The sequence below is a fragment of the Heterodontus francisci genome, chromosome 6 (genome assembly GCF_036365525.1).
Source record: "Heterodontus francisci isolate sHetFra1 chromosome 6, sHetFra1.hap1, whole genome shotgun sequence".
In the NCBI taxonomy this organism is placed as follows: Eukaryota; Metazoa; Chordata; class Chondrichthyes; order Heterodontiformes; family Heterodontidae; genus Heterodontus; species Heterodontus francisci.
Window position 1 is genome coordinate 96843112 of NC_090376.1, and position 27795 is coordinate 96870906.

A 27795-nucleotide genomic window follows, 5' to 3' on the forward strand; every position below is an offset into this window, starting at 1 on the left:
TACCCCACGTTTGCCTGGTGAGGTAGACAAGTCAATTGTTGTTCTTAGATACAGGGGCAACGCAGTCACTGATGTTTGCAGGTGACATGAATTCCATCCCCCTACCACCTACCCCACCTAGTAGTTCACTAATTGCGAAGGTGTTAATTCAGGGTATCGATGGAAATTATTTAGCTGTTCCCTTATATAAGGTTGATTTAAAATGTGACCTACTCACTGGTTCTGTTACTTTGTTCCTAGTTTGCCTATTGAAAGAGTGGATTTTTTGCTAGGAAATGACTTGACCTGGGTAAGGTAATGGCATCTCCAATGGTATCAAGGAAGCCAACTGAGGCTGTGGGAACTGACGTCTTGTGGGAAGAATTTCCTGGATTGTGTTGTAACCATGTACCAGGTTCATAGGGTTCAATAAGATGAGATAGATTCAGTTAATGTGAGGGACAATTTGGATCTTTAGTTGGCTGAAACCTTTTTCAAGGATTTGGATGGCAATTTTGGTGTTAAAGACTCCAAGGCTAACAATGGTAAACTGTTTAGCTGATCTTCCTTGATTGAGGCACGACAGGCAGACCCTGATTTGAGGAGATTGTCTCAGACGGCGTGTTCTGAGGCAGAGGCTGAAAAAGGTCTCTGAATACTATTATGTAAAGAATGACATTTTGATGAGGAAGTGGAAACCTCCCCAGAGGCCCGCTGATGAGAGTGGGCTATAATGCATTAAATTGTTGTCCTTCCCAGCTACCGGTGAAATTTTGAGAATAGCCCACGAGATTCCAGTCGCAGATCATTTGGGTATTTGGAAGACTCGGGTAGGTTAATGGCACATTTTTACTGGCTGAAGCTGCATAAGGATGCGGTTGACTTTTGTAAGACATGTCACACGTCAGCTGGTTAGAAAGCCACAGCCTTCGATGAAGCGAGCCCCATTAATACCGATACCTGCATTTGATGAACAAGTAAGTCGGGTTCTTGTGGATGGTGTTGGACCCTTGCTTTAGACTAAGATGGGTCATAGGTATCTCCTGACGATCATGGATTTGCCCACTCTATTTCAAGAGACAGTAACACTGAAGAAGATCACAGCAAAAGTTGTGATTGAAGAGTTGGTCCAGTTTTTCATGAGGTATGGGTTGTGAAAAGAAATTCAATCTGACCAGGGGTCAAGTTTCATGTCAGACGCGTTTCAAGAGATCATGTGTAATTTAGGAGTGAAGCACCTCTAGTTGCCTGCTTATCACACACAGTCCCAAGGTGCTTTGGAGAGGTATTACCAAACCCGAAAGAGTATGATTAGGGCCTACTGTCTTGAGTATCCCAGAAATGGGATAAAGGGATATCATTCTTGTTATTTGTGACTAGGGACACGCCAAATTGAAGTTCAGTAACTTCAAATTGGTCTATAGGTAGGAGATTAGGGGTGCCCTTAAACTCATTAAGGAGAGATTTTGGCACAGGAGGAGAAAACTACCTTCCTAGATTATGTGTCAAAGTTCCGAGAAAGGCTCTCAACAGCTTGCGTGGTGGCCAGAGAACATCTTAAGGCTTCTCAGTAGGTAATGAAAGCACAAGCAGATAGAACAGCTAATGCATGTTGTTTTCAACCCTGTGATAAGGAGTCTTGTTGCCTTTGCCTGGCGAAACAATGAAAGCTAGGTTTAGTGGAACCTACTCTATCAAAAGGAAACACAGTTATGTGAACTATGTAGTTCGTACCCCAAACAGATGAAAGAATCAAAGGGTGTGTCATTTGCATACGCTGAAGTATTATGACTATTAGCACTGTCAGCCAGTAGGTGTAGTACAGGTGGTAGAGAATGCGGATAATGAGAATGCGACTGAGAGTTCTCAGATTGAGCCTCCTGCTGTGAAGCTGGTGAATGTAGTGTTGGAGGTGCTGGAGGGTCTGGATGAGGTGCTACACCATGTACTGAGCAACAGAGTAAGACTTGGCTGACCTATCCAGGGAATATAAGCCTGTATGCGCAGATAGGTCAGCTCATACTTCTCTAGTTATTCATGAGGTTGATGTGGGGGAAGCTAAACCAATTAAACAAAACCCTTACAGACTCAATCCCACCAAATTGACCAAAGTCAGGGAGGAGGTTCAATACATGTTAAATAATGATAGAATTGAACACAAAGTAGTTGGGAGTTCTCCTGTCATTCTGGTACCAAAACTAACTACCATGATAGGATTTGAAACCATGTCCCCAGGGCATTAGTCTGGGCCTCTGGATTACGAGTTCAGTGACATTACCACTACCCCACCGTCTCCTTCTGCACACTGAACATGTTCAGAGACAACAATCCAATCAACAGGATACGAGCTCTGGGCAAAAATATCAAGACCAAGACCAAGGCCAGGTCTTCGGGAGATGATGAGGCTTTGAAGTACAAATTTTAAGGAAGATATCAAATAAAAGAGACAACTCAAATAAATAAATGATAGTGAAATATATAACTTCTGAATGTAAATTGTTTAAACAATAAATTTCAGCTACTGAGCAAAATATGGCACTGAATAACATTTTCAGAAAATATTTTGAGCGACTGCAGTAACCCATTGGCCAACAAGTGCAATAACGACTGTGATGTACTCTCATAATATAGCAGTTGTGTTTCATACAGAGAGCCACCTTTAACACTGAAAATACTTATCACAGAAGCTCCTACAGAATAGGCACTTAAATGTTTTCAATGAAATGTGCAGAGCAAATTAAAACTTAATACATAATTAGTTGATCTTCAATGCATTACGCATAGCAAGTTGGAGAATACTGTCACTCTTACTTGTCTCCACTATCTTTGCACTATTGCTGCTCCATGCCTCTCCTTGTGCGTGTTAAAGCATGGCTTCCCGATGGGACCCGACGACGTGTCGGGTTCGGGTCCTGCACGCTATCACCATCTCCGGTAAGTGGCTCCAATCTTAAATGTACTTTTTAAACAAACTTTCAAGTCCAGTTACAGTTTTTGTTGCTTATCTGCATAAGCTTAAAAAGTGAAAAATGGAAGGTAGGTTAACTGAACATTCCGATGGTTGGGTCGGGTGCGGGCAAAAAATGAAAGGACTCGGGCCGGATGTGGTTCTGTCGGGCTTGGGTCGGGTTTCATTTGCAAACCCGAGCTGGCCTTTACTGCGTGTCTGTATCTCCAAGCCTCTCCTTGGCTGGAATCTTTCATTCGGCGGTCGGGAGCTGTCCACTGACTAAAAAGTCGGTGGCAAATCCACCTCCGCCTGGCCTGGGGATCTGGATGGCATTTTGCAGTCCCCAGGCCTTTAATTGGTGCGAGGCGGAACTTCCACCTCACTGAGGCAGGAAGTCCCACCGAAAGGAGCTGCGGGCCGGCAGCTCTAAGTCCCAGCAGCGCCACCGGGAGCGGTGGGCACTGTTGGGACTACACCCAGCCATCAGAAAGATGATGTCGGGGAACCCTGGAACGAAGGTAAGTTTTTGGTGCCTCGGTGGGGGTGATCAGCTGGGCCCCAGCGAGGCAAGGGTGGTCGAATGGCAGGGATTGGGGGAGGGGGCCTGTTGGGTGTTGCTGGGGCAGCGGGGGTTGCCCTCCGTTGGGCACAGGGTGCCTGTTCATGAGGACCCCTCCCCCAGGCAGTTACAAATCCCCCTGCTTTCGTCAGGCGGCTTCTCTCGTGCCTGGGCCACCTGACCAGCCACGGGTAAAATCCCCATGGCAGTGGGTGGAAGCCCTTAAATGGTCGTGAAGTGGCTTTGATTGGCCTGGGGTGGGCGGGCTTTTTTTTGCCGCCACCGCAATGCAGAAAGTGGCAGCGGAGGCGGGAGCATGTCGGGAAGGGCCCCCAGAGCCTCCCGCTCCACTTTAACCACCGTCCCGCTCTTTGGGATGGCGTAAAACTCCAGCCCTTGTGCATGTCTGTACCTCCATGCCTCTCCTGGTGCGCGTCTGTACCTCCATGCTTATGTAGGTCAACGAGCACAAGGGTGATAGAAGAATAGGCCTTGGTGCACGTTAAGACACGGGCAGCAGAGTTTTGGATGACCTCAATCTGGTAGTGTGGACAGTTTTGTAGATGGAGCCAGCTTCTAGAAAGATGTTTTTTAACTGAGCACAAATGTTCGCAGAAACTTGAGTTTCACTGGATGCAATTTGCGCTTGAAATTCCTCACTCTTTTGTGCTTGTTTGAATGATTTCAGGCAAATTGCGTTGAATAAACCAGCACAACTCAGCTGAAACTCCTGCTCACAATGTTTATGCTGCTTTGAAATATAAATAACACAAAGATTACAACCTTTTAAAAATGTTCCATTATTACCTTAAGAGTCCTTCCTGAAAGACCAATAATTTTCTCATCTTTTGGCTCCAATACTGTGGATGTGTTCACATCCCCACTGCCTGTGGTATCTATGATGTCAATAATTTTGGGCTTTCCATCACTTGTGACCTGTAAAAAAAGGTTATTTTCAGTTAGGCAATACCACAACTGGTGGTAATCATTGTAACAGTAACTCCTCTCAGTAAACAGCCACTTTACAGACTGCAGTATCTATTCTCAGCTATAATTTTTTAAATTCTCTTTTTCATGGGATATGGGCGTTGCTGACCAAGCCAGCATTTGTTGCCCATCCCTAATTGCCTTGACGACTGGGTGGCTTGCTAGGCCATTTCAGAGGGCAGTTAAGAGTCAACCACATTGCTGTGGGTCTAGAGTCACATGTAGGCCAGACCAGGTAAGGACAGCAGATCTCCTTCCCTAAGGAACATTAGTGAACCAGATGGGTTTTTGGAGGTACAATCGATGATAGTTTCATAGCACCATTCTGAAACTAGCTTTCAATTCCAGATTTCATTAAATTTATTAATTATTAATATTCCACCAGCTGCTATGGTGGGATGTGAACCCATGTCCCGAGGGCAATAGACTGGGCCTACTAGATTACAAGCCCAGTGACATTACCACTATGCCACCGTTTCCCCCTGTAATTTCTTAAAACAGGAAATGCTTTGAAAAAGAATGTAGCTCTTTTCATTAGTCTTTCAGCATGATTAGTATCTACGTTAAAACATCAAGGCTGGGCTTTTGTGCTGGCAACGGGGGTCTCGATGTCTGGAAAAGGCAGCGCTCAGAACCCCACGTTGCCTCTTCTGTGGAAGGGCCACTGAATCTAGTGCCAATTAGGCACTTAGGTGGACAGTGGCGGGTCTTCCACAGGATCAAGGACCCCAGTGACAGAAGTTCTGCCCTCAGAGAGCTGTCAGTGGAGCATCATCGCTGGACCCAGACCACAGGTAGGTTAGGGCGGGAGGGGTTGTGGGGAGGTGGTGTTAGGGGGTCATTAGCAATGGCAGGGGGTGACTTTTAACGAGGGACCCTCCCTCCCACCCTGGGAGCCAGGAAGCAGCCTGCACGGTTTTTTGTGTTGTGCTTCCCGTGCGGTGACAGGGCTGCCCGCCACATAGCTAATTGTGATGGCGGGGGTGGGGGTGGTGGGGGAGAATGAGGCCCTTAATTGGGCATTAATTGCACAGTTAAAGGCCTCAACTAGCTGCGGGGCGGGCCTTCCCGCCCTGGACAATTTTGTTGGAGGCAGGAAGGTGGTGGAGTCCCTCCCGCCCCCACCATCCCACCCAATTTTATGCTCTCCCCGCCTCCAAACCCACCGTGGGGGAGAACATAAAATTCCGCCCTGAGAATTGGGTGTGTTTTATCAGCAACAGTTTTACTTAATACTATAGGCTCTTTTGAGTTACATGAACAGATGGTTTATATGTCAGAATAAGTGCACTCTTATTTTTGCTTCACCAAATTTTTCCAAAGTACAAGCAATAGATCATGTAGAGAAATGTACATAAATGGCTTAATAAAATATCTCCATAAATGGCATTTAGGGACTCAGCAGTTACAGTGAAAGGCAATGAGCAAAGTTTTACTCCCTTAAGCTCCTCACATGTAGCTGTGCAACTACAAATGCCAAGTACAGAGATAGCTAGATAGGAAATTCCAATATGCACTCTTACATACTTACTGGCAGTAATCAACAACATCAGCAGCACCTTCTAGACAATGAAATTTGTAACTGCAAAATTAATGCATTACTCTTTACCTGCGACTGCATTTCATCATACATGGAGTGATTTGGGACATCTTGAGAAATATGATAAACGTATATGCAAGTTCATTCTTTATCTATAGGATGTTCTCGCATTAGCGGCCTGTTTTAACTTTTTAGATTACCAACTACCAATATTGTCGTATTTTTGAAATGTTAAAAGATCGGAAAACGTTATAAACCCAATATTTTAGGCAAAATAATAAACATACACTGAATTTACATTGACTAAAGATGTGAAAAAAAATTCAGATAACCTTATGTACTTTCTTATTATGTACTTTATTATGTGCATGGGCATCAGCAAACAGCCCTCGTGGTCAGATAATATCCTACTATGGTTTCCGCTCCTTTACGTGTTGACCAATTGCTGGAACAAGGAAGGCGTTGAAATAAATTAAATGTCCATAATTTTTAGTAGTAAGGGATTCTATTTTATTTTTGGTTTTGTTCTTAAAAAGGAGGGTTGACAGGACTAAGAATAGAACATTTGACAAACATTGCTGCAATGGGCTACGTATGTTCAGATACACTTCCCTCTAAAACCACATTCACAGTATAAAGCATCTTTTGCATTGACCATTATTCCTCCTGATGGGTTTAGAAGGAAAACAGGTTTTGTATTTATGCTTTCAGACACTCGCACGTTTGTCCGAAATCTTTTCTTCATACTTTGCAAAGATGTTATAAGAACATAAGAAATGGGAGCAGGAGTAGGCCTTTCAGCTCTTTGAGCCTGCTACACCATTCAATGAGATCATGGCTAATCTTCTACTTCAATGCCATTTTCTTGCACTATCCCCCGTATCCCTTCATGTTTTTAATATGTAGAAATCTATCGATCTCAGTCTTGAATATACTCAACGACTGAATCTCCACAGCCCTCTGGGGCAGAGAATTCTAGAGTCACCACCCTCTGAGTGAAGAAATTTCTCCTCATCTCAGTCCTTAATGGCCTGCCCCTTATCCTGAGACTGTGTCCCCTGGTTCTAGGCTTCCCAGCCAGGGGAAACATCCTTCCTGCATCTACCCTGTCAAGCCCTGTAAGAATTTCTTATGTCTGTATGAGATCACTTCTCATTCCTCTAAACTCCAGAGAATAAAGGTCCAGTTTAAATAATCTTTCCTCATAGGACAATCCCTCCATCTCAGGAATTAGCTTGGTGAACCTTCGCTGCACTCCCTCTATGGCAAATATATCTTACCTCAGGTAAGGAGACCAAAACTGTGCACAATCCTCCAGGTGCAGTCTCACCAAGGCTCTATATAATTGCAGTAAGACATCTTTACTCTTATACTCAAATCCTCTTGTAATGAAGGCCAACATACCATTTGCCTTCTTAATTGCTTGCTGTACCTGCACATCAGCTTTCAGTGACTCATGAACAAGGGCACCCAAGTCCCTTTGAAGTTCAACACTTACCAGCCTCACCATTTAAGAAATACTCTGTATCTCAGTTTTTCCTACCAAAGTGGAAAACCTCACATTTCTCCACATTGTATTCCATCTGCCAAATTTTTGCCCACTCGCTTAGCCTCTCCAAATCCCCTTGAAGCGTATTTGCACCTCCTCACAACTCACACTTCCATTTAATCCCCATATCCAAATATTTGATATAGATTGTGAATAGCTGGGGTCCAAGCACTGATCCTTGCGGTAGCCCACTGGTCACAGCCTGTCAACCTGAAAATGACCCAATTATTCCTACTCTGTTTTCTGTCCCTTAACCAGTTCTCAATTTATTATAACCAATTCATGGATTAATGCCTTTGCTAGAAGAGCAGAGTGATGAACTTTCGACGAATGCATTAAGCTGTCCGGCTTCAGATTTCTGGGACATTGAGACTGATTCTGGGGAAGGTGGGACCTGCACGAACAGTCTACACATGAACAGGACTGGAACGAATATCCTTGTAGGAAGGTTTGCTAGTGCTGTTGGGGATGGTTTAAACTAGTTTGGCAGGGGGATGGGAACCGGAGGGCAGTTTCAGAAAGGACAAATTCAGGGCAGGCAACAGGAGGCAGAAAATTAGCGAGTGACTGAAAGACAGAAGAAGCAACGGTTAAAAAAAGTGTGCAGCACAGGAATTTGGCAGTGTTAAAAGGTATTTATTTATATGCAAGGAGTATAGCAAATAAAATCGATGAGCTGAGAACACAGATATACACATGGCAACAAGATATCATTGCTATAACAGAAACTTGGTTTAAAGAAGGGCAAAAAAGGCAGCTTAACATCTCTGGATATAGAGTTTTCAGGCGGGATAGAGAGGGGGGTAAAAAAAGGAGGGGGTGTAGCATTATTAGTTAAGGAATCACTAACAACTGTGAGGAGGGATGATATGCTAAATGAATCATTAAATGAGGCCATATGGGTTGAGCTCAGAAATAAAAAAAGGGGCAGCCACACTACTAGGTGTGTACTACAGACCCCCAAATAGTGAGAGGGAGATAGAGGAACAAATATGTCAGCAAATTTCTGAGTGCAAAAACTATAGGGCAATAATAGTTGGGGATTTCAACTACCCTAAGATCAACTGGGATTCAAACAGTGTGAAGGACAAAGAGGGCCCCAAAATTCTTGAACTGCATTCAAGAGAACTTTTTTTGGCCAGCACGTAACAAGCCCAACAAGAGGGGGCGAAATTCTAGATTTAGTCCTCGGAAATGAAGCTGGGCAAGTGGGTGACCATTTTTGAGATAGTGACCATAATACAGTTAGTTTTAGCATAATCATGGAAAAGGACAAAGATAAAACAGGAGTAAAAGTTCTAAATTGGGGGAAAAGCACATTTTACGAAGCCAAGAGGTGTTCTAGCGAAAGTGGACTGGATACAGCGAATTGAAGGAAAACCAGTGGCAAACCAATGGGAGTCGTTCAAAAGCAAAATTGTACAGGTACAGTGTAGACATGTCCCCACAAAGATAAAAGGTGGTACTGCCAAAGCTAGAGCACCCTGGCTATCTAGAAACATACAGGGTAAGATAAAGCAGAAAAAGAAAGCTTATCACGGTCACAAACAACTTAACACTTTAGAAAGCCTAGAGGAGTATAGAAAGTGCAGGGGTGAAGTAAAAAAGAAAATTAGGAAAGCAAAAAGAGAGAACATGAAAAATTATTGACAGGCAAAACCAAGGAAAACCCAAAAGATGCTTAATCAGTACATTAAGAGCAAGAAGATAACTAAGGAAATGCTAGGGTCTATCAGAGATGTACAACGGAACTTATGCATGGATGCAGAAGATGTGGGCAGGGTTCTTAATTAGTTTTTTGTCTCTGCCTTCACAAAGGAGAGGGATGATGCAGACATTGTAGTAAAAGAGGAGTGTGAAATATTAGATACAATAAGCATAATGAGAGAGGTAGTACTAGAGGGTCTGACATCCTTGAACGTGGATAAATCACTAAGGCCGGATGGATTGTATCCCAAGTTGTTAAAGGAAGCCAGGGAGGAAATAGCGAAGGCTCTGAGGATCATTTTGATTTAGATTTTTTTTGATTTGGAGATACAGCACTGAAACAGGCCCTTCGGCCCACCGAGTCCGTGCCAACCATTAACCACCCATTTATACTAATCCTACACTAATCCCATATTCCTACCACATCCTCACCTGTTCCTATATTCCCCTGCCACCTACCTATACTAGGGGTAATTTATAATGGCCAATTTACCTATCAACCTGCAAGTTTTTTGGCTGTGGGAGGAAACCGGAGCACCCGGAGGAAACCCACGCAGACACAGGGAGAACCTGCAAACTCCACACAGGCAGTACCCAGAATTGAACCCGGGTCGCTGGAGCTGTGAGGCTGCGGTGCTAACCACTGCGTCACTGTGCCGCCCGTCTTCAAATCCTCACTAGATACAGGGGAGGTACCAGAGGGTTGGAGATCTGCAAATGTTGCACCATTGTTTAAAAAGAATGCGAGGGATAGGCCAAATAATTATAGGTTGGTCAGTCTGACCTCAGTGGTAGGAAAATTATTAAAATCAATTCTGAGAGATAGGATAAACGCCACTTCAAAAGGCATGGATTAATCAGGGATTGTCAGCATGGATTTAAGGGAAAGTTGTGTCTTACTAACTTAATTGAATTTTTTGAGGAACCATCAAGGAGGATTGATGAGGGTAGTGTAGTGGATGTGGCCTACATGGATTTTAGTAAGGCATCTGACAAGGTCTCACGTGGCAGGTTCATCAGAAAAACAAAAGCCCATGGAATACAGGGGGAATGTGGCAAGTTGGATCCAAAATGTGCTGGAAATACTCAGCAGGTCGGGCCCCATCTGTGAAAAGAGAAGCAAAGTTAATGTTTCAGGTCAGTGACCTTTCATCAGAACTGGCAAAGGTTAGAAATGTAATAGGTTTTAAGCAAATAAAGTGGGGTGGGACAAAAGAGAACAAATGGGAAGGTGTTGATAAGACAGAGGGTTACAGAGAATAACTGACAAGGAGGTCATGGGGCAAAGGCAAAGACAAAGAAAGTGTTAATGGTGTGGTGAAATACCAAGGGTGTTAAATGACAGAATAATGAAAGCTCATGCTAAAAACAAAACATGAAAAAAAAGTGGGCAGACACATGGTTTAAAAAAAAGCGTAATGATGAAATAAACTAAAATAAAATGAAATAAAGCTAAAAAATACAAAGTAAAACTAAAAAAAAAGGGCGGGGGGGCCAGTCATGCTCTGAAATTACTGAACTCTATGTTCAGTCTGGTAGGCTGTACAGTGCCTAATCAGTAAATAAGGTGCTGTTCCTCGAGCTTGCATTGATGTTCACTGGAACACTGCAGCATGCCAGGACAGAGATGTGGGCATGAAAGCGGGAGGGGGGTGGGGTGGGTGCGGGTGTTGAAATGGCAAGCAACAGGAAATTCGGGGTTATCTTTTCGGACTGAGCAGAGGTGTTCCGCAAAGCAGTCACCCAATCTGCATTTGGTTTCCCCAATGTAGAGGAGACCGCATTGTGAACAGCGAATACACTATACTAAATTCAAAGAAGTGCAAGTAAATCACTGCTTCACCTGAAAGGAGTGTTTGAGGCCTTGGATAGTGAGCAGAGAGGAGGTAAAAGGGCAGGTGTTACACCTGCTGCGATTGAATGGAAAGGTGCTGTGGGAAGGGGACAACATGTCAGGGGTAATGAAGGAGTGGAGCAGGGTGTCGCGGATGGAACGATCCCTTCAGAATGCTAACAGGGGAGGAGAGGGGAAGATGTGTTTGGTAGTGGCATCACACTGGATGTGGCGGAAATGGCGGAGGATGATCCTTTGGATGTGGAGGCTGGTGGGTATTTCATTTTATTCTAGTCTGTTTCATCATTACACTTCTTTTACCATGTGTCTGCCCACTTTTTTTTTCATGTCTTGTTCTTGGTTAGGGATTTCATTATTCTGTCATTTAACACCCTCTCCGCTTTGTATTTCACCACACCATCAACACATTCTTTGTCTTTGCCTTTGCCCCATGACCTCCTTGTCAGTTATTCTGTGACCCTCTGTCTTATCAACACCTTCCCATTTGTCCTCTTTTGCCACACCCCCACTTTATTTGCTTAAAACCTATTACATTTCTAACATTTGCCAGTTCTGATGAAAGGCCACTGACCTGAAACGTTAACTTTGCTTCTCTTCCTACAGATGCTGCCAGACCTGCTGAGTATTTCCAGCACTTTCTGGTTTTATTTCAGATTTCCAGCATCTGCAGTATTTTGCTTTTATATTAAGTTGTATCCAAAATTGGTTCAGTGCCAGGAAACAACGGGTAGTGGTCAACAGATGTTTTTTAGAATGGAAAGCAGTTTCCAGTGGCGTTCCACAGGGCTCAGTGTTGTGTCCTTGGCTGTTTGTGGTATATATTAATGATTTGGACTTAAATGTGGGAGGCATGACTGAAAACTCTGCAGATGACACAAAAATTGGCTGTGTAGTTGATAGTGACGAGGATGACTGTAGACTACAGAATGAAATCAATGGTTTGGTTGAGTGGGCGGAAAAATGGCAAATGGAATTCAATCCGGAGAAGCGTGAGGTATTGCATTTGGGGAGGGCAAACAAAGCAAGGGAATACACAATAAACGGGAGGATATTGAGAGGGGTAGAAGACTTGCAGGGGTAGAAGGCATGCATGTCCACAGGTCCCTGAAGGTGGCAGGACAGGTGGTGAAGAAGGCATATGAAATGCTTTCCTTTATTGGTCGAGGTATAGAATACAAAAGCAGGGATGTAATGCTGGAACTGTATAAAATGCTGGTTAGGCCACAGCTGGAGTTCTGGTCACATTACAGGAAGGACATAATTGCTCTGCAGAGAATACAGAGGAGATTTACAAGAATGTTGCCAGGCTTGAAAGTTGCAGCTATGAGGAAAGATTGGATAGGCCCAGGGTTGTTTTCCTTAGAAGAGGAGGCTGAGGGGTGACTTAATTGAGGTGTACAAAATTATGAGGGGCCTAGATAGAGTAGACAGTAAGGACCTGTTGCCCCGAGCAGAGACGTCAATTACCACAGGCACAGATTTAAGGTGATTGATAGAAGGATTAGAGGGGACATGAAAAAAAGCTTTTTCACCCAGAGGGTGGTGGGTGTCTGGAATTCACAGCCTGGATCGGTGGTTGAGGCAGAAACCATGAACTCATTTAAAAGGTACCTGGACATGCACCTGAAGTGCTGTAAGCTGCAAGGCTACGGACCAGGTGCTGGAAGGTGGTATTAGATTGGGAGGCTAGTTTTTTTTCAGCCGGCACAGACACAGGGGGGCTGAATGGCCTCCTTCTGTGCCATAACTTTTCTATGGTTCTATCATGCAGTCAGAAGAGCGCTTTTCAGCCTATTGTGCCCTTGCCTACGGTTTGAAAGTAATTTCCAAATAATTCCATTGCCCTGCACTTTCCCCACGGCCCTGCAATTTTTCCTTTTCAAGAATTTATTCGATTCTCTTTTAAAACTTACTTTTGATTCTGCTTTGACCACCCTTTCAGGCAGTGAATTCCAGATCACAGCAACTCGCTACATAAAAAGCTCATCTTCCCTCTGGGTATTTTGCCAATTATTTTAAATTTGTGCCATCCAGTTACCAACACTTCTGCCAATGGAAACAGTTTCTACTCATTTCCACTATCAAAATCCTTCAGAATTTTGAGACACTCAATTAAATCTCCCCTTAGCCTTCTTGGCTCAAAAAATAATAATTCCAGCTTCTCCAGTCTCTCTACGTAACTGAGGCCCCTCATATCTGGTAGCATTCTGGTAAATCTTTTCTGCACCCTCTTCAAGGCCTTCACATTCTTCCAGGATTGAAGGCAATGCTCCAGCTGAGGCCTAACCAGTGATTTGTAAAAGTTTAGCAAACTTCCTTACTTTTGTACTCTATGGCTTGACCTATAACGCCCAAGTAGGTTTGCAAACTCTGGTTGGAGGGATACCTGTTGTATTGATCTCACGACTTCTATAAATGTCATTGTGTTTACTTTGTAACAGCTGGGTAACATGTAGTTCAGCATTTTGTTTGTGGTTTCGCATGAGGTATTGGGAACAAGTTCCAAGAACCAAAGGCCACCCAGAAGCAGCCAAAAGGAGGTAACCAAGGGCAGGGAGAAGTGGTAACCAAAAGTGGAGGACCGGTGGATTTGCAGTGGGGAAACCAGAGGCAAGAGAACTTTGATTACATTAGTAACTAATGGTAACTCACTGAAATTGCACTGATGACTATTAGTAATAGTTGCAACACTCAGATTATCTTCATAACAGTAATACAATAACTCTGATAGTTATAGATGCAATGCCCCAACAACTTGCATTTATATAGCACCTTAAATGTAATAAAACACCCCAAAGCACTTCATAGTAAAATTGGACACCAATCCACATAAGGAAATATTAGGGCAGATGATCAAAAGATTGATCAAAGAGGTTGGTAGGACTAAGAAAGAGGTTTTGCTGAGGGAATACGAGCAGCTAGGAGCCAAACTAAAAAGCAAAACAAAAAAAAGGTAATAATCTCAGGATTATTACGAGTCACAAGCAAATTGGCATCGGGTAAATAAGATTTGAGGGTTGAATGCGTGGCTTAGAGATTGGTGTGGAGAAATCAGTTTTGATTCATGAGGCACTGGCACCAGTACTGGGGAAAGGGAGATCTACCGTTGGGATGGCCTTCACCTGAACCATGCTGGAACCAGTGTTCTGCCAAATCATATAACTAGAACTGTACAGAGGACTTTAAACTAAATAGTGGGGTGGAGTAGGGTTCACGTGAGTGAAGATTTGTAAAGTTAGAGAAAGGTCAAGGCAATAGTGCAGGGTGGCGATATGGGTAATGATAACCTGAGTGTGACAGGAAGGGACAGAGCATACAAACATGAGTGCACCAGCAAATAGGGGCAGAGTAGAGAAAAATGGTAAAAAGAATTAAAGGCTCTTTATCTGAATACACTCTCAGCATTCGTAACAAGATGGATGAATTGATGGCACAAATAGAAATAAATGAGTATATGAAAGGCATTACAGAGATGTGGTTGCAAAGAGACAAAGGCTGGGAACTGAATATTTAAGGGTATTTGACATTTCAGAAGGATAGGAAGAAAGGAAAAGGTGGGGCAGCTCTGTTAATAAAGAATGAGATCAGTACAGTGGTGAGAAATGATATAGGCTCAGAAGATCAAAATGTAGACTTAGTTTGGATGGAGATAAGAAATAGCAAAGGAAAGTAGTCACTGTTGAGAGTAGTTTATAGGCCCCCTAACAGTTCACGTGTAGGACAGAGTATAAATCAAGAAATAACAGGGGCTCGTAGGAAAGATACTGCAATAATAGTGGGCATTTTAACCTACTTGTCGATTGGGCAAATCAAATTGGCAAAGGTAGCCTGGAGGATGAGTTTATAGAGTGCATTGGGGCAGTTTCTTAGAACAATACGTTTTGGAACTAACCTGGGAACAGACTATTTTAGATCTGGTAATGTGTAATGAAAGAGGATTAATTAATGACCTCATAGTAAAGGATCCTCTGTGCATGCAAACATACGAATTAGGAGCAGGAGTAGGCCACTTGGTCCCTCGAGCCTGTTCTGCCATTCAACAGGATCATGGCTGATCTAATTGTAACCTCAACTCCACATTTCCGCCTACCCCAATAACCTTTCACCCCCTTGCTTATCAAGAATTTATCTAGCTCTGCCTTAAAAATATTCGAAGACTCTGCTTCCACCACCTTTTGAGGAAGAGAGTTCCAAAGACACATGACCCTCAGAGAAAAAAATTTCTCCTAATCGCTGTCTTAAATGGGTAACCCCTTATTTTTAAACAGTGACTCCTCGTTCCAGATTCTCCCACAAGAGGAAACATCCTTTCCACATCTACCCTGTCAAGACTCCTCAGGATCACGTATGTTTCAATCAAGTCGTCTCTTACTCTTCTAAACTCTAGCGGATACAAGCCTAGCCTGTCCAACCTTGCATCATAAGACAACCTGCCCATTCCAGGCATTAGTCCAGTAAACCTTCTCTGAACTGCTTTCAACGCATTTACATCCTTCCTTAAATAAGGAGACCAGTACTGCACACAGTACTCCAGATGTGGTCTCACCAATGCCCTGTATAACTGAAGCATAACCTCCCTACTTTTGTATTCAATTTCCCTCCCGATAAACAATAACATTCTATTAGCTTTCCGAATTACTTGCTGTACCTGTATACTAACCGTTTGCAATTCATGCACTAGAATATCCAGATCCCCCTGCATCTCCAAGCTCTGAAATCTCTCACCATTTAGATAGTATACTTCTTTTTTATTCTTCCTGCCAAAATGAACAATTTCACATTTTCCCACATTGTACTCCATTTGCCACACCTTTGCCCACTCATTTGACCTATCTATATCCCTTTGTAGTCTCATGGCCTCTTCACAACTTATTTTCCCACCTATCTTTGTGTCATCAGCAAATTTAGCAACCATACCTTTGGTCCCTTTATCCAAGTTATTGATATAAATTGTAAAAAGTTGAGGCCCCAACACTGTCGCCTGTGGCACACCACTCGTTACATCTTGCCAATCAGAAAATGACCCATTTATGCCGACTCTCTGTTTCTTATTAGGTAGCCAATCTTCTATCCAGGCCAATGTGTTCCCCCGTACACCATGAGCTTTTAGTTTCCGCAATAACCTTGAATGTGACACCTTATCAAATGCCTTCTGGAAATCTAAGTACACTGGTTCCCCTTTATCTACAGCACATGTTACTTCTTCAAAGAACTCTAATAAATTGGTTAAACATGATTTCCCTTTCACAAAACCACACTGACACTGCCTAACTACTTCTAATTTCTCTCTGTGCTCTGCTGTAGCATCTTTAATAATAGCTTCTAATATTTTCCCTATGATAGATGTTAAGCTAACTGGCCTGTAGTTTCCCGCTTTTTGTCTCCCTCCCTTTTTGAATAAAGGAGTTACATTCGTTATTTTCCAATTTAATTAAACCTTCCCCAAATCTGGGGAATTTTGGAAAATTAAAACCAACGCATCAAGTATCTCATCAGCTACTTCTTTTAAGACCCTAGGATGAAGTCCATCAGGACCCATGGACTTGCTAGCCCGCAGCTCCAACAATTTGCTCAGTACCACTTCCCTGGTGATGGTGATTTTCTTGAATTCCTCCCTCCCTTCCATTTCCTGATTTACAGTTATTTCTGGGGTATTACTTGTATCCTCTCTAGTGAAGACCAATGTGAAATACCTGTTCAATTCAACTGCCATCTCCTTATTTTCCATTATTCATTCCCCAATCTTACTTTCTAATGAACTCACTTTGTTAACTCTTCTTTTTTAAATATCTATAGAAACTCTTACTATCTGTTTTTATATTTCTGGCCAGCTTTCTCTTGTACGCTAACTTTTCCCTCCTTATTAATCTTTTAGTCATTCTTTGCTGTTTTTTATATTCTGTCCAATCTTCTGACCTGACACCCAACTTTGCGCAATTATATGCTTTTTCTTTAAGTTTGATAATATCTGTAACTTTTTTAGTTGACCACGATGGTGGGTCCTCCACTTGGAAATTTTCTTTCTCGTTGAATGTATCTACTCTGTGTATTCTGAAATAGGGTGGCACAGTGGCGCAGTGGCTAGCACCGCAGCCTCACAGCTCCAGCGACCCGGGTTCAATTCTGGGTACTGCCTGTGTGGAGTTTGCAAGTTCTCCCTGTGTCTGCGTGGGTTTCCTCCGGGTGCTCCGGTTTCCTCCCACAGCCAAAAAACTTGCAGGTTGATAGGTAAATTGGCCATTATAAATTGCCCCTAGTATAGGTAGGTGGTAGGGGAATACAGTGACTGGTGAGGATGTGGTAGGAATATGGGATTAGTGTAGGATTAGTATAAATGGGTGGTTAATGGTCGGCACAGACTCAGTGGGCCAAAGGGCCTGTTTCAGTGCTGTATCTCTAAATCTAAAAAAAACTGAATCTAAAATCCCCTTAAATGTCTGCCACTGCATCTCTATTGACCTATCCCTTAACCTAATCTGCCAGTTCATGTTAGCTGGCTCTGCTTTCATGCCCTCATAATAGCCCTTATTTAAGTTTAAAATATTGGTATTGGACCTATTCTTCTCTCCCTCAAACTGAAAGTAAAATTCAACCATATTATGATCGCTGCTGCCGAGGGGCGCCTTCACTCTGATGTCATTCATTAATCCACAATACCAGGTCTAGTATAGCCTGCTCTCTGATTGGCTCCAGAACGTACTGTTCTAAGAAACTATCCTGAAAACATTCTAGGAACTCATCAAGGCATAACATGTTTTTCACACTTAGTTTGAGGGTGAAAAACCTGGGTCTGAAACTGGGGTCTTAAACTTAAATATAGGCAATTCCAAGGGCATGAAGTCAGAGTTGGCTAAAGTAGACTGGGAAAATAAGTTAAAAGGTAAGACAGCAGAGAAGCAGTGGCAGACATTTAAAGAGATATTTCATACTCTTAAAGACATATTCCATTGAGAAAGACACTGTGAGAAGGATGCACCATCTGTGAGAAACTGAATTAGTTAAGGATGGTATCAAATTGAAAGAAATTGCAATGCTGCAAAGATTAGTGATAGTCCAGAAGATTGGGAAAATTTTAGAAAGCAGCAAAGGATGGCTAACAAAAATAAAGAGGGAGAAAATAGAGTTTGAAAATAAACTAGCAAGAAATATAAAAAGACAGTAAAACCTTCTTGAAGTACATAAGCAGGAAAACAACAGCTAAAGTAAGCATTGGTCCCTTGGAGGATGAGACTGGGGAATTAATAATGGGAAACAAGCAAATGGCAGAGACTTTGAATGAATATTTTGTATGCCTTCGCAGTAGGACACACAAAAAGCATCCCAAGGATTGTAGAAACTCAAGAGGCAAAAGGGAGGGAGGAATGTAAAACAATCACGATCAGCAGACAAAAGTTCTAGGAATACTAATGGCACTAAAGGTTGGCAAGTCCCGTGGACCTGATGGCGTGCATCCTAGGGTCTTAAAAGTGGCTGCAGAAATAGTGGATGTAATCTTCCAAAATTCCCTAGATTCTGGAAAGGTCCCAGCGGATTGGAAAATTGTAAATGTAATGACTCTATTCAAGAAAGGAGGGAGACAGAAAGAAGGAAACTATAGGCCAGTTAGCCTGACATCTGTCATTGGGAAAATGGTAGAGTCCATTATTAAGAAAGTAGCAGGATGTCATTTAGAAAATCATAATACAATCAGGCAGTTAACATGGTTTGATGAAAAGGAAACCATGTTTGACAAATTTATTAGAGTTCTTTGAGTATTTACACACAGGGTGGATAAAGGCGAATCAGCAGAGTTAGTGCATTTGGATTTCCAAAAGGTATTCGATAAGGTGCCACGTAAAAATTTACTACACAAGAGCTCATGGTGTTTAGGGTAATATATTAGCATGGACATCGGATTGTCCAACTAACAGGAAACAGAGAATTGGGATAAATAGAGCATTTTCAAGTTGGCAAACTGTAACTAGTGAGGTGCCACAGGGATCAGTTCTGGGGCCTCAACTATTTACATTCTATATTAATCACTTGGATGCAGGGACCGATTATATTGTAGCCAAATTTGCTGATGATACAAAGATTGGTAAGAAAGCAAGTTGTAAAGAGGACACAAAGTGCGGGGTTATATGTGGATAATGGGGGCCTCGGACATCGGCTGAAGAGCTGTCGAGAGCTCCTTGCTCCCCCTCTGGGGAAGGTCTGCCACATTATGTGCCAATTAAGCATTTAAGTGGACAGCGGCAGGCTTTCCCTGGAATTGAGGATCCTGGCAACAAAAGTCCAGCCGGCTGACAGCTGTTGGCCAATCAGAGGCCGGCATCTCTTTCACTGAGCAGCACCACTGCGGAGACATTGGCTGCTGTCGGTAATGGTCACACCGGAGGCGAGGGACCCCAGCAACAGGTGAGTCAGGGCGAAGGGGTTTCGCGGGGTGGGGGGTCGGCTCACAAGACCCCCCCCATCCCAATGCTGGATCCCTCCGTCAGGCACTAAGTGCCTGTTAAAAAGGCCACAAATCCCCTCCCCTGCCCCCAGAGTCAGCAGGCAACCGCGCGTGTTTGCTTGGCGTGTTCCCCATGTGAAGACAGGCCTGCCCACTGCTAATACTGGCAGCAACAGGATGAGGCCCTTAATAAGGCATTAACGGCCCATTTAAGGGCCTCAATTGGCAGCAGGCAGGAAGGTCGTCCACAGGTCTTCCTGCCACAGACCTAACTGGGGTGGAGGTGGGAAGGTGGTCCCCCCGCCACCATCCTGCCCGATTAAATGCTCTCTCCACCCCCACTTCAAACACGCCATGGGGAAAGTGCATAACATTCCCCCCAAAGAGTCTGCAAAGGTATATAGATAGGTGAAGTGAGTGGGCAAAAATCTGGCAGATGGGGTATAATGTGGGAAATTGTGAGGTTGTCCACTTTGGCAGGAAGAATAGAAAAGCAGAATATTATTTAAATGGAGAGAGACTGCAGAATGCTGTGGTACAGAGGGATCTAGGTGTCCTCATACATAAGTCACAAAAAATTGGCATGCAGGTACAGCAAGTAATTAGGAAAACAAATGGAATATTGGCTCTTATTGCAAGGGTGATGGAATATATAAGTAGGGAAGTCTTGCTACAACTGTACAGGGCATTGGTGAGGCCACACCTAGAGTACTGTGTACTGTTTTGGTTACCTTACATAAGGAGGGATATATTTGCACTGGAGGCACTTCAGAGAAGGTTCAAAAGACTGATTCCTGGGATGAAAGGGTTGTCTTCGGAAGAAAGGTTGAGCAGGTTCGGCCTATACTCATTGGAGTTTAAAAGAATGGGAGGTGATCTTATTGAAACGTATAAGATTCTGGGGGACTTGTCAGGGTAGATGCTGAGAGGATATTTCCCTTCATAGGGTTATCAAGAACTAGGAGACACAGTTTAAAAATAAGGGGTCTCCCACTTAAGACAGAGATGAGAGGGAATTTCTGAGGGTCGTTAATCTTTGGAATTCTCTTCCCATGGGAGCAGTGGAGGCTGAAACATTGAATATATTCAAAGCTGAGTTAGAAGATTTTTGATCTACAAGCGAGTCAAGGGTTATGGCAGGCTGTCAGGAAAGTGGAGTTAAGGCCACAATCAAATCAGATATGATCTTACTGAATGGTGGAGCAGGCTTGAGGGGCTGAATGGCATACTCCTATTTCTTAAGATCTTATGTAAGTCGTAAAGAGTTTCTTCAAGCAGGAAAGGGATGCCGAGGTTTAGGGAGGGAATTCCAGAGCTTCAAGCCTCGACAGCTAAAGGAATGACCGCCTTTCCAAATATTTATTCCACTGTCTTTGTAATTAAGTTTTAGCCTCTACCTCAAGAGCCACATGTGGTGAGGTCTCCTATATGCTAATAGCCCTGAGTTCAAGAACTTTTTTCCTGTATTCTTTCCATTCCCTCGTTCCCTTTCAACCACTGGTGAAAACAATCTTTCACTATTTAGCCACATTAAGGTCCCCAGGTTTTAGTCACCCTTTTACTGGCTGCTCCTCTCAGTGTCACTTCCACACACCACATTACAGCTGCCGCTCTGAACTCTGTGGGAAATGCTGGGCCCCACACCGACCCTACTCTCCTCTGAGCCCCTGCTGCCCAGTCTCCATCTCTCACCATAATCCCCAATTCCAGGCTCCCTCTCGCCCCACTCGAGACCCCACACCATTTCATAGAGTCATAGAGTTATCCAGCACAGAAACAGGCCCTTCGGCCCACCATGTCCATGCCGGCCATCAAGCCTATGTATTCTAATCCCATTTTCCAGCACCTGGCCCATAACCTTGTATGCTATGGCGTTTCAAGTGGTCATCTAAATACTTCTTAAATGTTGTGAGGGTTCCTGCCTCTACCACCCCTTCAGACAGATTCCAACCACCCGCTGGGTGAAATTTTTTTCCCCTCAAATCCCCTCTAAACCTCCTGCCCCTTACCTTAAATCTATGCCCCCTGGTTATTGACACCACTGCTAAGGGAAAAAGTTGCTTCTTATCTACCCTTTCGATGTCACTCATAATTTTGTATACCTCAATCAGGTCCCCTCTCAGCCTTCTCTGCTCGAAGGAAAACAACCCTAGCCTATCACGTCTCTCTTCATAGCTGAAATGCTCCAGTCCAGGCAACATCCTGGTGAATCTCCTCTGCACCTTCTCCAGGGCAATCACATCCTTCCTATAGTGTGGTGACTAGAACCGTACACAGTACTCCAGCTGTGGCCTAACTAGCATTTTATACAGCTCCATCATAACCTCCCTGCTCTTATACTCTATGCCTCGGCTAATAAAGACAAGTATCCCATTTGCCTTCCTAATCACCTTATTTACCTGTGCTGCTGCCTTCAGTGATCTATGGACAAGTACACCAAGGTCCCTCTGTACTTCCTAGGGTCCTACCATCCATTGCATATTCCCTTGCCTTGTTAGTCCTCCCAAAATGCATCACCTCACACTTCTCAGGATTAAATTCCATTTGCCACTGCTCTGCTCATTTTACCAGCCCATTTATATCATCCTGTAATCTAAGGCTTTCCTCCTCACTATTTATGACGCAACCAATTTTGGTGTCATCTGCGAACTTACTGATCATATCCCCTATATTCACATCTAAATCATTTATGTACACTACAAACAGCAAGGGTCCCAGCACCGATCCCTGTGGTACACCACTGGTCACAGGCTTCTAATCGCAAAAACAACCCTTGACCATCAACCTCTGCCTCCTGCCACTAAGCCAATTTTGGATCCAATTTGCCCTGGATCCCATGAGATCTTACCTTCTCGACCAATCCCCCATGCGGGACCTTATCAAAAGCCTCACTGAAGTCCATGTAGACTACATCAACTACTTTACCCTCATCTACACACCTAGTCACCTCCACAAGAAATTCAATCAAATTTGTCAGACAGGATCTCCCCCTGACAAAGCTATGCTGACTATCCTTGATTAATCCCTGCCTCTCCAAGTGGAGATTAATCCTGTCCCTCAGAATTGTTTCCAATAGTTGCCCTACCACAGATGTTAGACTCACTGGCCTGTAATTACCTGGTTTATCCCTACTACCCTTCTTGAATAATGGTACCACATTCGCTGTCCTCCAGTCCTCTCTCATTTCTCCTGTGGCCAGAGAGGATTTGAAAATGTGTGTCAGAGCCCCTGCTATCTCCTCCCTTGCCACAGATAGCAGCGTGGGATTTATCCACTTTTAAGCCCGCTAAACTGCTAATACTTCCTCCCTTTCAATGCGAATTTGTTCAAGTATATCACAATCCCCCTCCCTGATCTCTACACCTACATCGTCTTTCTCCATTGTGAACAAAGATGAAAAGTAATCATTTAAAAGCTCACCTACGTCCTCCGGCTCCACACGCAGATTGCCACTTTGGTCCTTAATGGGCCCCACTCTTTCCCTGGTTATGCTCTTGCCCTTAATATACTTATAAAACGCCTTGGCATTTTCCTTTATCTTGCCCACCAGTATTTTTTCATGTCCCCTCTTCGCTCTCCTAATTACTTTTTTTAAGTACCCCCCCTTTACACTTTCTATACTCCTCTAGGGCCTCTGCTGTTTTCAGCCCTCTGAATCTGCCACAAACCTTTTTTTCCTTATGCAATGCTCTATATCCCTTGACATCCATGGTTCCCTGGACTTATTGGTCCCTGGAGAATGAGTACAAATAATGGACCATTCGAATACACATTCATTCCCCAAGTACTATTTACTACTGGGGTTGGCCAATGACATAAATCTCCACAACCCTCTTGTCGTCATGACAATAAACTTAAATAATTTATAGTACGGGAAATGGGACTTCAATTAAAAACAGTGAACACAATGTCCAACGTACCCGGTCCAGCTAGTTATGCCTCCACTATGCTAATTAAGTGGGATAATTCAAAACGACAGAATAATTGTGCAAAAATTAATAACCCCACTAACAATCAATGGTGAGAGCAAAGTGTTAAATGCGTAAATTTGAAACAGGCCAGCTCAATGTTGATCATCAGTCCCACTTCAACCTTCCCAATAAGTTCAATAAAATGTAGTCAGATACTATCTTAAATATTCTAAATAAAGTGTAAAATCGCAAATGACTAATCGATCGATTTTATGCTACAGTAAAAGTCTACGTGGCTGTTTGGCAAAGCGGCTCGAGTGGGTGCTGAGTACGGGAGGCCGAGGCTTCGCAAGGCCCACATTGCAATCGCGTGTCTTTACCTGAAGTCCTTGTGCTCCCGGATCCACTCCCGTGTCTAAGACGGCGATGAGAACCCCCCTGCCGTCGTACTCTGGGTACCGGGAGAGGAAAGACGCAGCGCCGGTCTCTTTCTTCGGTAAAAGACCCTGATAAGGAAAAGAGTCATCCAGATGAACAGCCATGACTTGCCTCAAATGTGCAGTTGGAGCTCCGGCTCGCCTTCTATTTCTGTCGCGTCCAGCAAACAACAATCACCACGGTCACACACCAAGAGAGGGAGTGAAGCAGAGAACTAACTGCTAACAAGGTCATGAAAATAGAAGATCTCCAGAGTGGTACTCTACTTTGAGGGAAAAAGTTATTTAAATAAATAGAAACTTGAAACCTGTTTATTGCCACAGCCGATTTAAGAAATGCGAACTCAAACATCAATGGAAATGTATTTTTAATCTATTTGCTTCGTGATTTCTGAAACATAGTCTATAAGCAGGAGGGAGATAACATTTTGTACTCTGGGAGTGGTGGTGCAGAAGAGTTGTTAATTCCATTTCTGGGAATTCCTGTAATCTATGCAGTCTCCATTGAGAATTTTGATACAGATGAGTTTCAAGGCATCAACTCTTAGTCGAGCCAAACAAACCGTTTCAAATCAAGAGACAAACTTAAATATCCAAGTGATTTGTTATAAAAATTATCAGTTGCTACTTTTTCCAAACATAAATATAGATTGACAGTTGATTTATAAAGCTGATTTAGAGGCTTGTTTAATCTCTAATAGGTCAGAGCTGATTACAAAACTATATTACTGCATCTGAAAATGCTTTACAAAATCTTTTTTAAAAAATCCTGCTTGTAATCACAGTATGTGTGAAAGAAGGATCTGTCCTCCCACCACAGCAAAACGATACTGCATGGGGGGCTGCCATTCAGCCCATTGGCTCTGCTCAAGAGCACAGGCAAAGGCAATTCGTCTTATTCCCTTGCTTTCCCCTCAGCCTTGTAAATATTTTTCCATATATTTTTCCAATTCCGTTTTCCTCGCCTTCTCCAATTTTTGGCACCGCCTCTTTTTGGAGTAATAGTTCAGCTGGTATCTCATCCAAATAGGCTAGATCTATCTTTCCCCCCACCACTCTAATCTATTTGTGTGCGTATGTGAACTTCGAGCGTGTGTGTAAGTCAGAGCGTATTTTATTATTTTACTTCAATCGGTTTAAGTACAATAAAGCTAACCTCTTTCTTTGTTAAATTCAAGAAAGCCTGTCCTGTTCTTTTTATGATCTTAGCGCATAAACAATTAAACACTCACTGAAATGGCAAGTATATTCTTTTCAAAAAAGTCAACCTGTTGCGGTCAAACAAGGAGAGGGAAAAAAAAGGGGGAATCATTCAACTCTTCCTCTCCTGATCGTAACAGAAATATGCTGGCTCGCCCTGAGGCAAACAGACAGACAAAAAATTGGAAGCGAGAAACCAATTGATCCCTAGCAATAATTTTAAAACTTCAGTACAGGCTTTCTTGTGGTTTTCAGTGCTAGAGTACCAAACATGTCCACATTCGAGGCCAGTACCTTCCTAGATCAGAGTGAAGTAACTTGGGACAGTTTAAAATTCCAATCCATTGACGAGTGAAGGAGTATAGCTAGGCATTTACAGATAAATATCCATCCAAATGCTGAGAAACCTGAAATCCTAAAACTTGTGGCCAATCATTTTGACATTCAACTTGAAGAACCGGAGACAGGCATAGAATCTGAAACAAACAGGCTCGCATTAGCCAAGATGCAGCTGGAACAGTGGAGACTAATATCCTTGTAGGAAGGTTTGCTAGTGCTGTTGGGGATGGTTTAAACTAGTTTGGAAGGGGGATGGGAATCTGAGGGCAGTTTCAGAAAGGACAATTTCCGGGCAGGGAATGGGAGGCAGAAAATTATCCAGTGACTCTGAAAGACAGAAGAAGCAAAGGTGTGCAAAAGTATGCAGCACAGGAATTTGGCAGTGTTAAAAGGTATTTATTTATATGCAAGGAGTATAGTAAATAAAGCCAATGAGCTGAGGGCACAGATAGACACATGGCAACACAATATCATTGCTACAATGGAAACTTAGCTTAAAGAGGGACAAGAATGGCAGCTTAACATCCCTGGATATAGAGTTTTCAGGCAGGATAGAGAGGGGGATTAAAACAGAGGGGGTGTAGCATTATTGGGTAAATAATCAATAACAGCTTTGAGGAGGGATGATATGTTAAATGAATCATCAATTGAGGCCATATGGGTTGAGCTCAGAAATAAAAAAGAGGCAGCCACACTACTAGGAGTGTACTGTAGACCCCCAAATAGTGAGAGGGAGATAAAAGAACAAATATGTCAGCACATTTCTGAGTGCAAAAACTATAGGGCAATAATAGTTAGGGATTTCAACTACCCAAATATCAATTGGGGTACAAACAGCATGAAGGGCACAGAGGACACAAAATTCTTGAACTGCATTCAAGAGAACTTTTTTAGTCAGAACGTAACAAGCCCAACAAGAGGGGGCGCAATTCTAGATTTAGTCTTCAGTAATGAAGCTGGACAAGTGGATGAAGTAGCAGTGGGTAACCACTTTGGAGATAGTGACCATAATAGTTAGTTTTAGCATAATTATGGAAAAGGACAAAGATAAAACAGGAGTAAAAGTTCTAAGTTAACGTTTCAGGTCTGTGACCTTTCATCAGAACTGGCAACGGTTAGAAAAGAATTAGGTTTTAAACAAGTGAAGGGGAGGGGGAGAGAACAAAGCTCTTTGCTTTTATAATTTCCTTTTTTACTTCATCCCTGCACTTTCTATACTCCTGTAGGCTTTCTAAAGTTGTAAGATTTTTGTGATAGTCATAAGCTGTCTTTTTCTGCTCTAATTTACCCTGTAAGCCTCTAGATAACCAATTGGCTCTAGATTTGACAGTACTACCCTCCATCTTTGTGGGGACATGCCTACACTGTGCCCATAGTATCTCGCCCTTGAATGCCTCCCGCTGGTTTGCCACTGATTTTCCTTCAAGTAGCTGTATGCAGTCCACTTTCAGCAGGTCACCTCGCAGTTTCTAAAAATTTCAGAACTTTCGGACTGAGCAGAGGTGCTCCGCAAAGCAGTCACCCAATTTGCGTTTGGTCTCCCCAATGTAGAGCAGCGAATACACTATACTAAATTCAAAGTACTAGTAAATCACTGCTTCATCTGAAAGGAGTGTTTGGGGCCTTGGATAGTGAGGAGAGAGGAGGTAAAAGGGCAGGTATTACACCTCCTGCACTTGTATGGGAAGGTGCTGTGGGAAGGGATGAGGTGTCGGGGGTAATGGAAGAGTGGACCAGGGTGTCACAGAGGGTACGATCCCTTCGAAATGCTGACAGGCGACGGGAGGGGAAGATATATATGGGGGTGGCATCATGCTGGAGGTGGTGGAAATGGCAAAGGATGATTCTCTGGATGTGGAGGCTGGTGGGGTGGAAAGTGAGGACAAGGGGAACCCTGTCGCGGTTCTGGGAGGGAGGGGAAGGGGTGAGGGCAGAAGTGTGAGAAATGGACCGGACACGGTTGAAGGCCCTGTCAACCACAGTGGGAGGGAATCCCCGGTTGAGGAAAAAGGAAGACATAGCAGAAGAGAGAGAGAGAGATAAAAAAACACAGCGGGAACAGAGCTTTAAAAAGCGCGCCAAGAACTCAGAGCCCGGAGAGAGAGAGAGAGAGAGCAGCAGGAGCAGAGCCAGGGGAAGAAAATCGAAAAGTGACATCAGAGTGACGTCACATTCAACAGTGAGAGCAGGGAATCAGAGAGCCACTGGGGTCAGTATTCAGGTCAGCTTTTAAATTGAAATCAAATATAGAGTAAGACTTGATCGATTTATTACTATATATACTAAAAACTAAAGCGAATTAAAAAACTAAAGACCAGTCGGAAATTTAAAAATCAAATTAAAAT

At 43.3% G+C, this 27795-nt stretch overlaps 1 protein-coding gene across 3 annotated transcripts in view; it reads right to left on the reverse strand.

The window, feature by feature from the left end:
• Positions 1-24106, reverse strand: part of tpp2 (tripeptidyl peptidase 2) — a 277723-nt gene extending 253617 nt beyond the window's left edge. For all 3 annotated transcript variants that reach the window (XM_068034106.1, XM_068034105.1, XM_068034107.1), the window contains exons 1-2: positions 23855-24106; positions 4296-4424 (exon numbers count right to left, since the gene is read on the reverse strand). In XM_068034106.1, the coding sequence (XP_067890207.1) occupies positions 4296-4424; positions 23855-24016 (291 nt within the window). In that variant the 5' untranslated portion in view covers positions 24017-24106. The remainder of the gene's footprint in view (positions 1-4295; positions 4425-23854) is intronic.
• Between the last annotated feature and the right edge of the window lie 3689 nt (positions 24107-27795).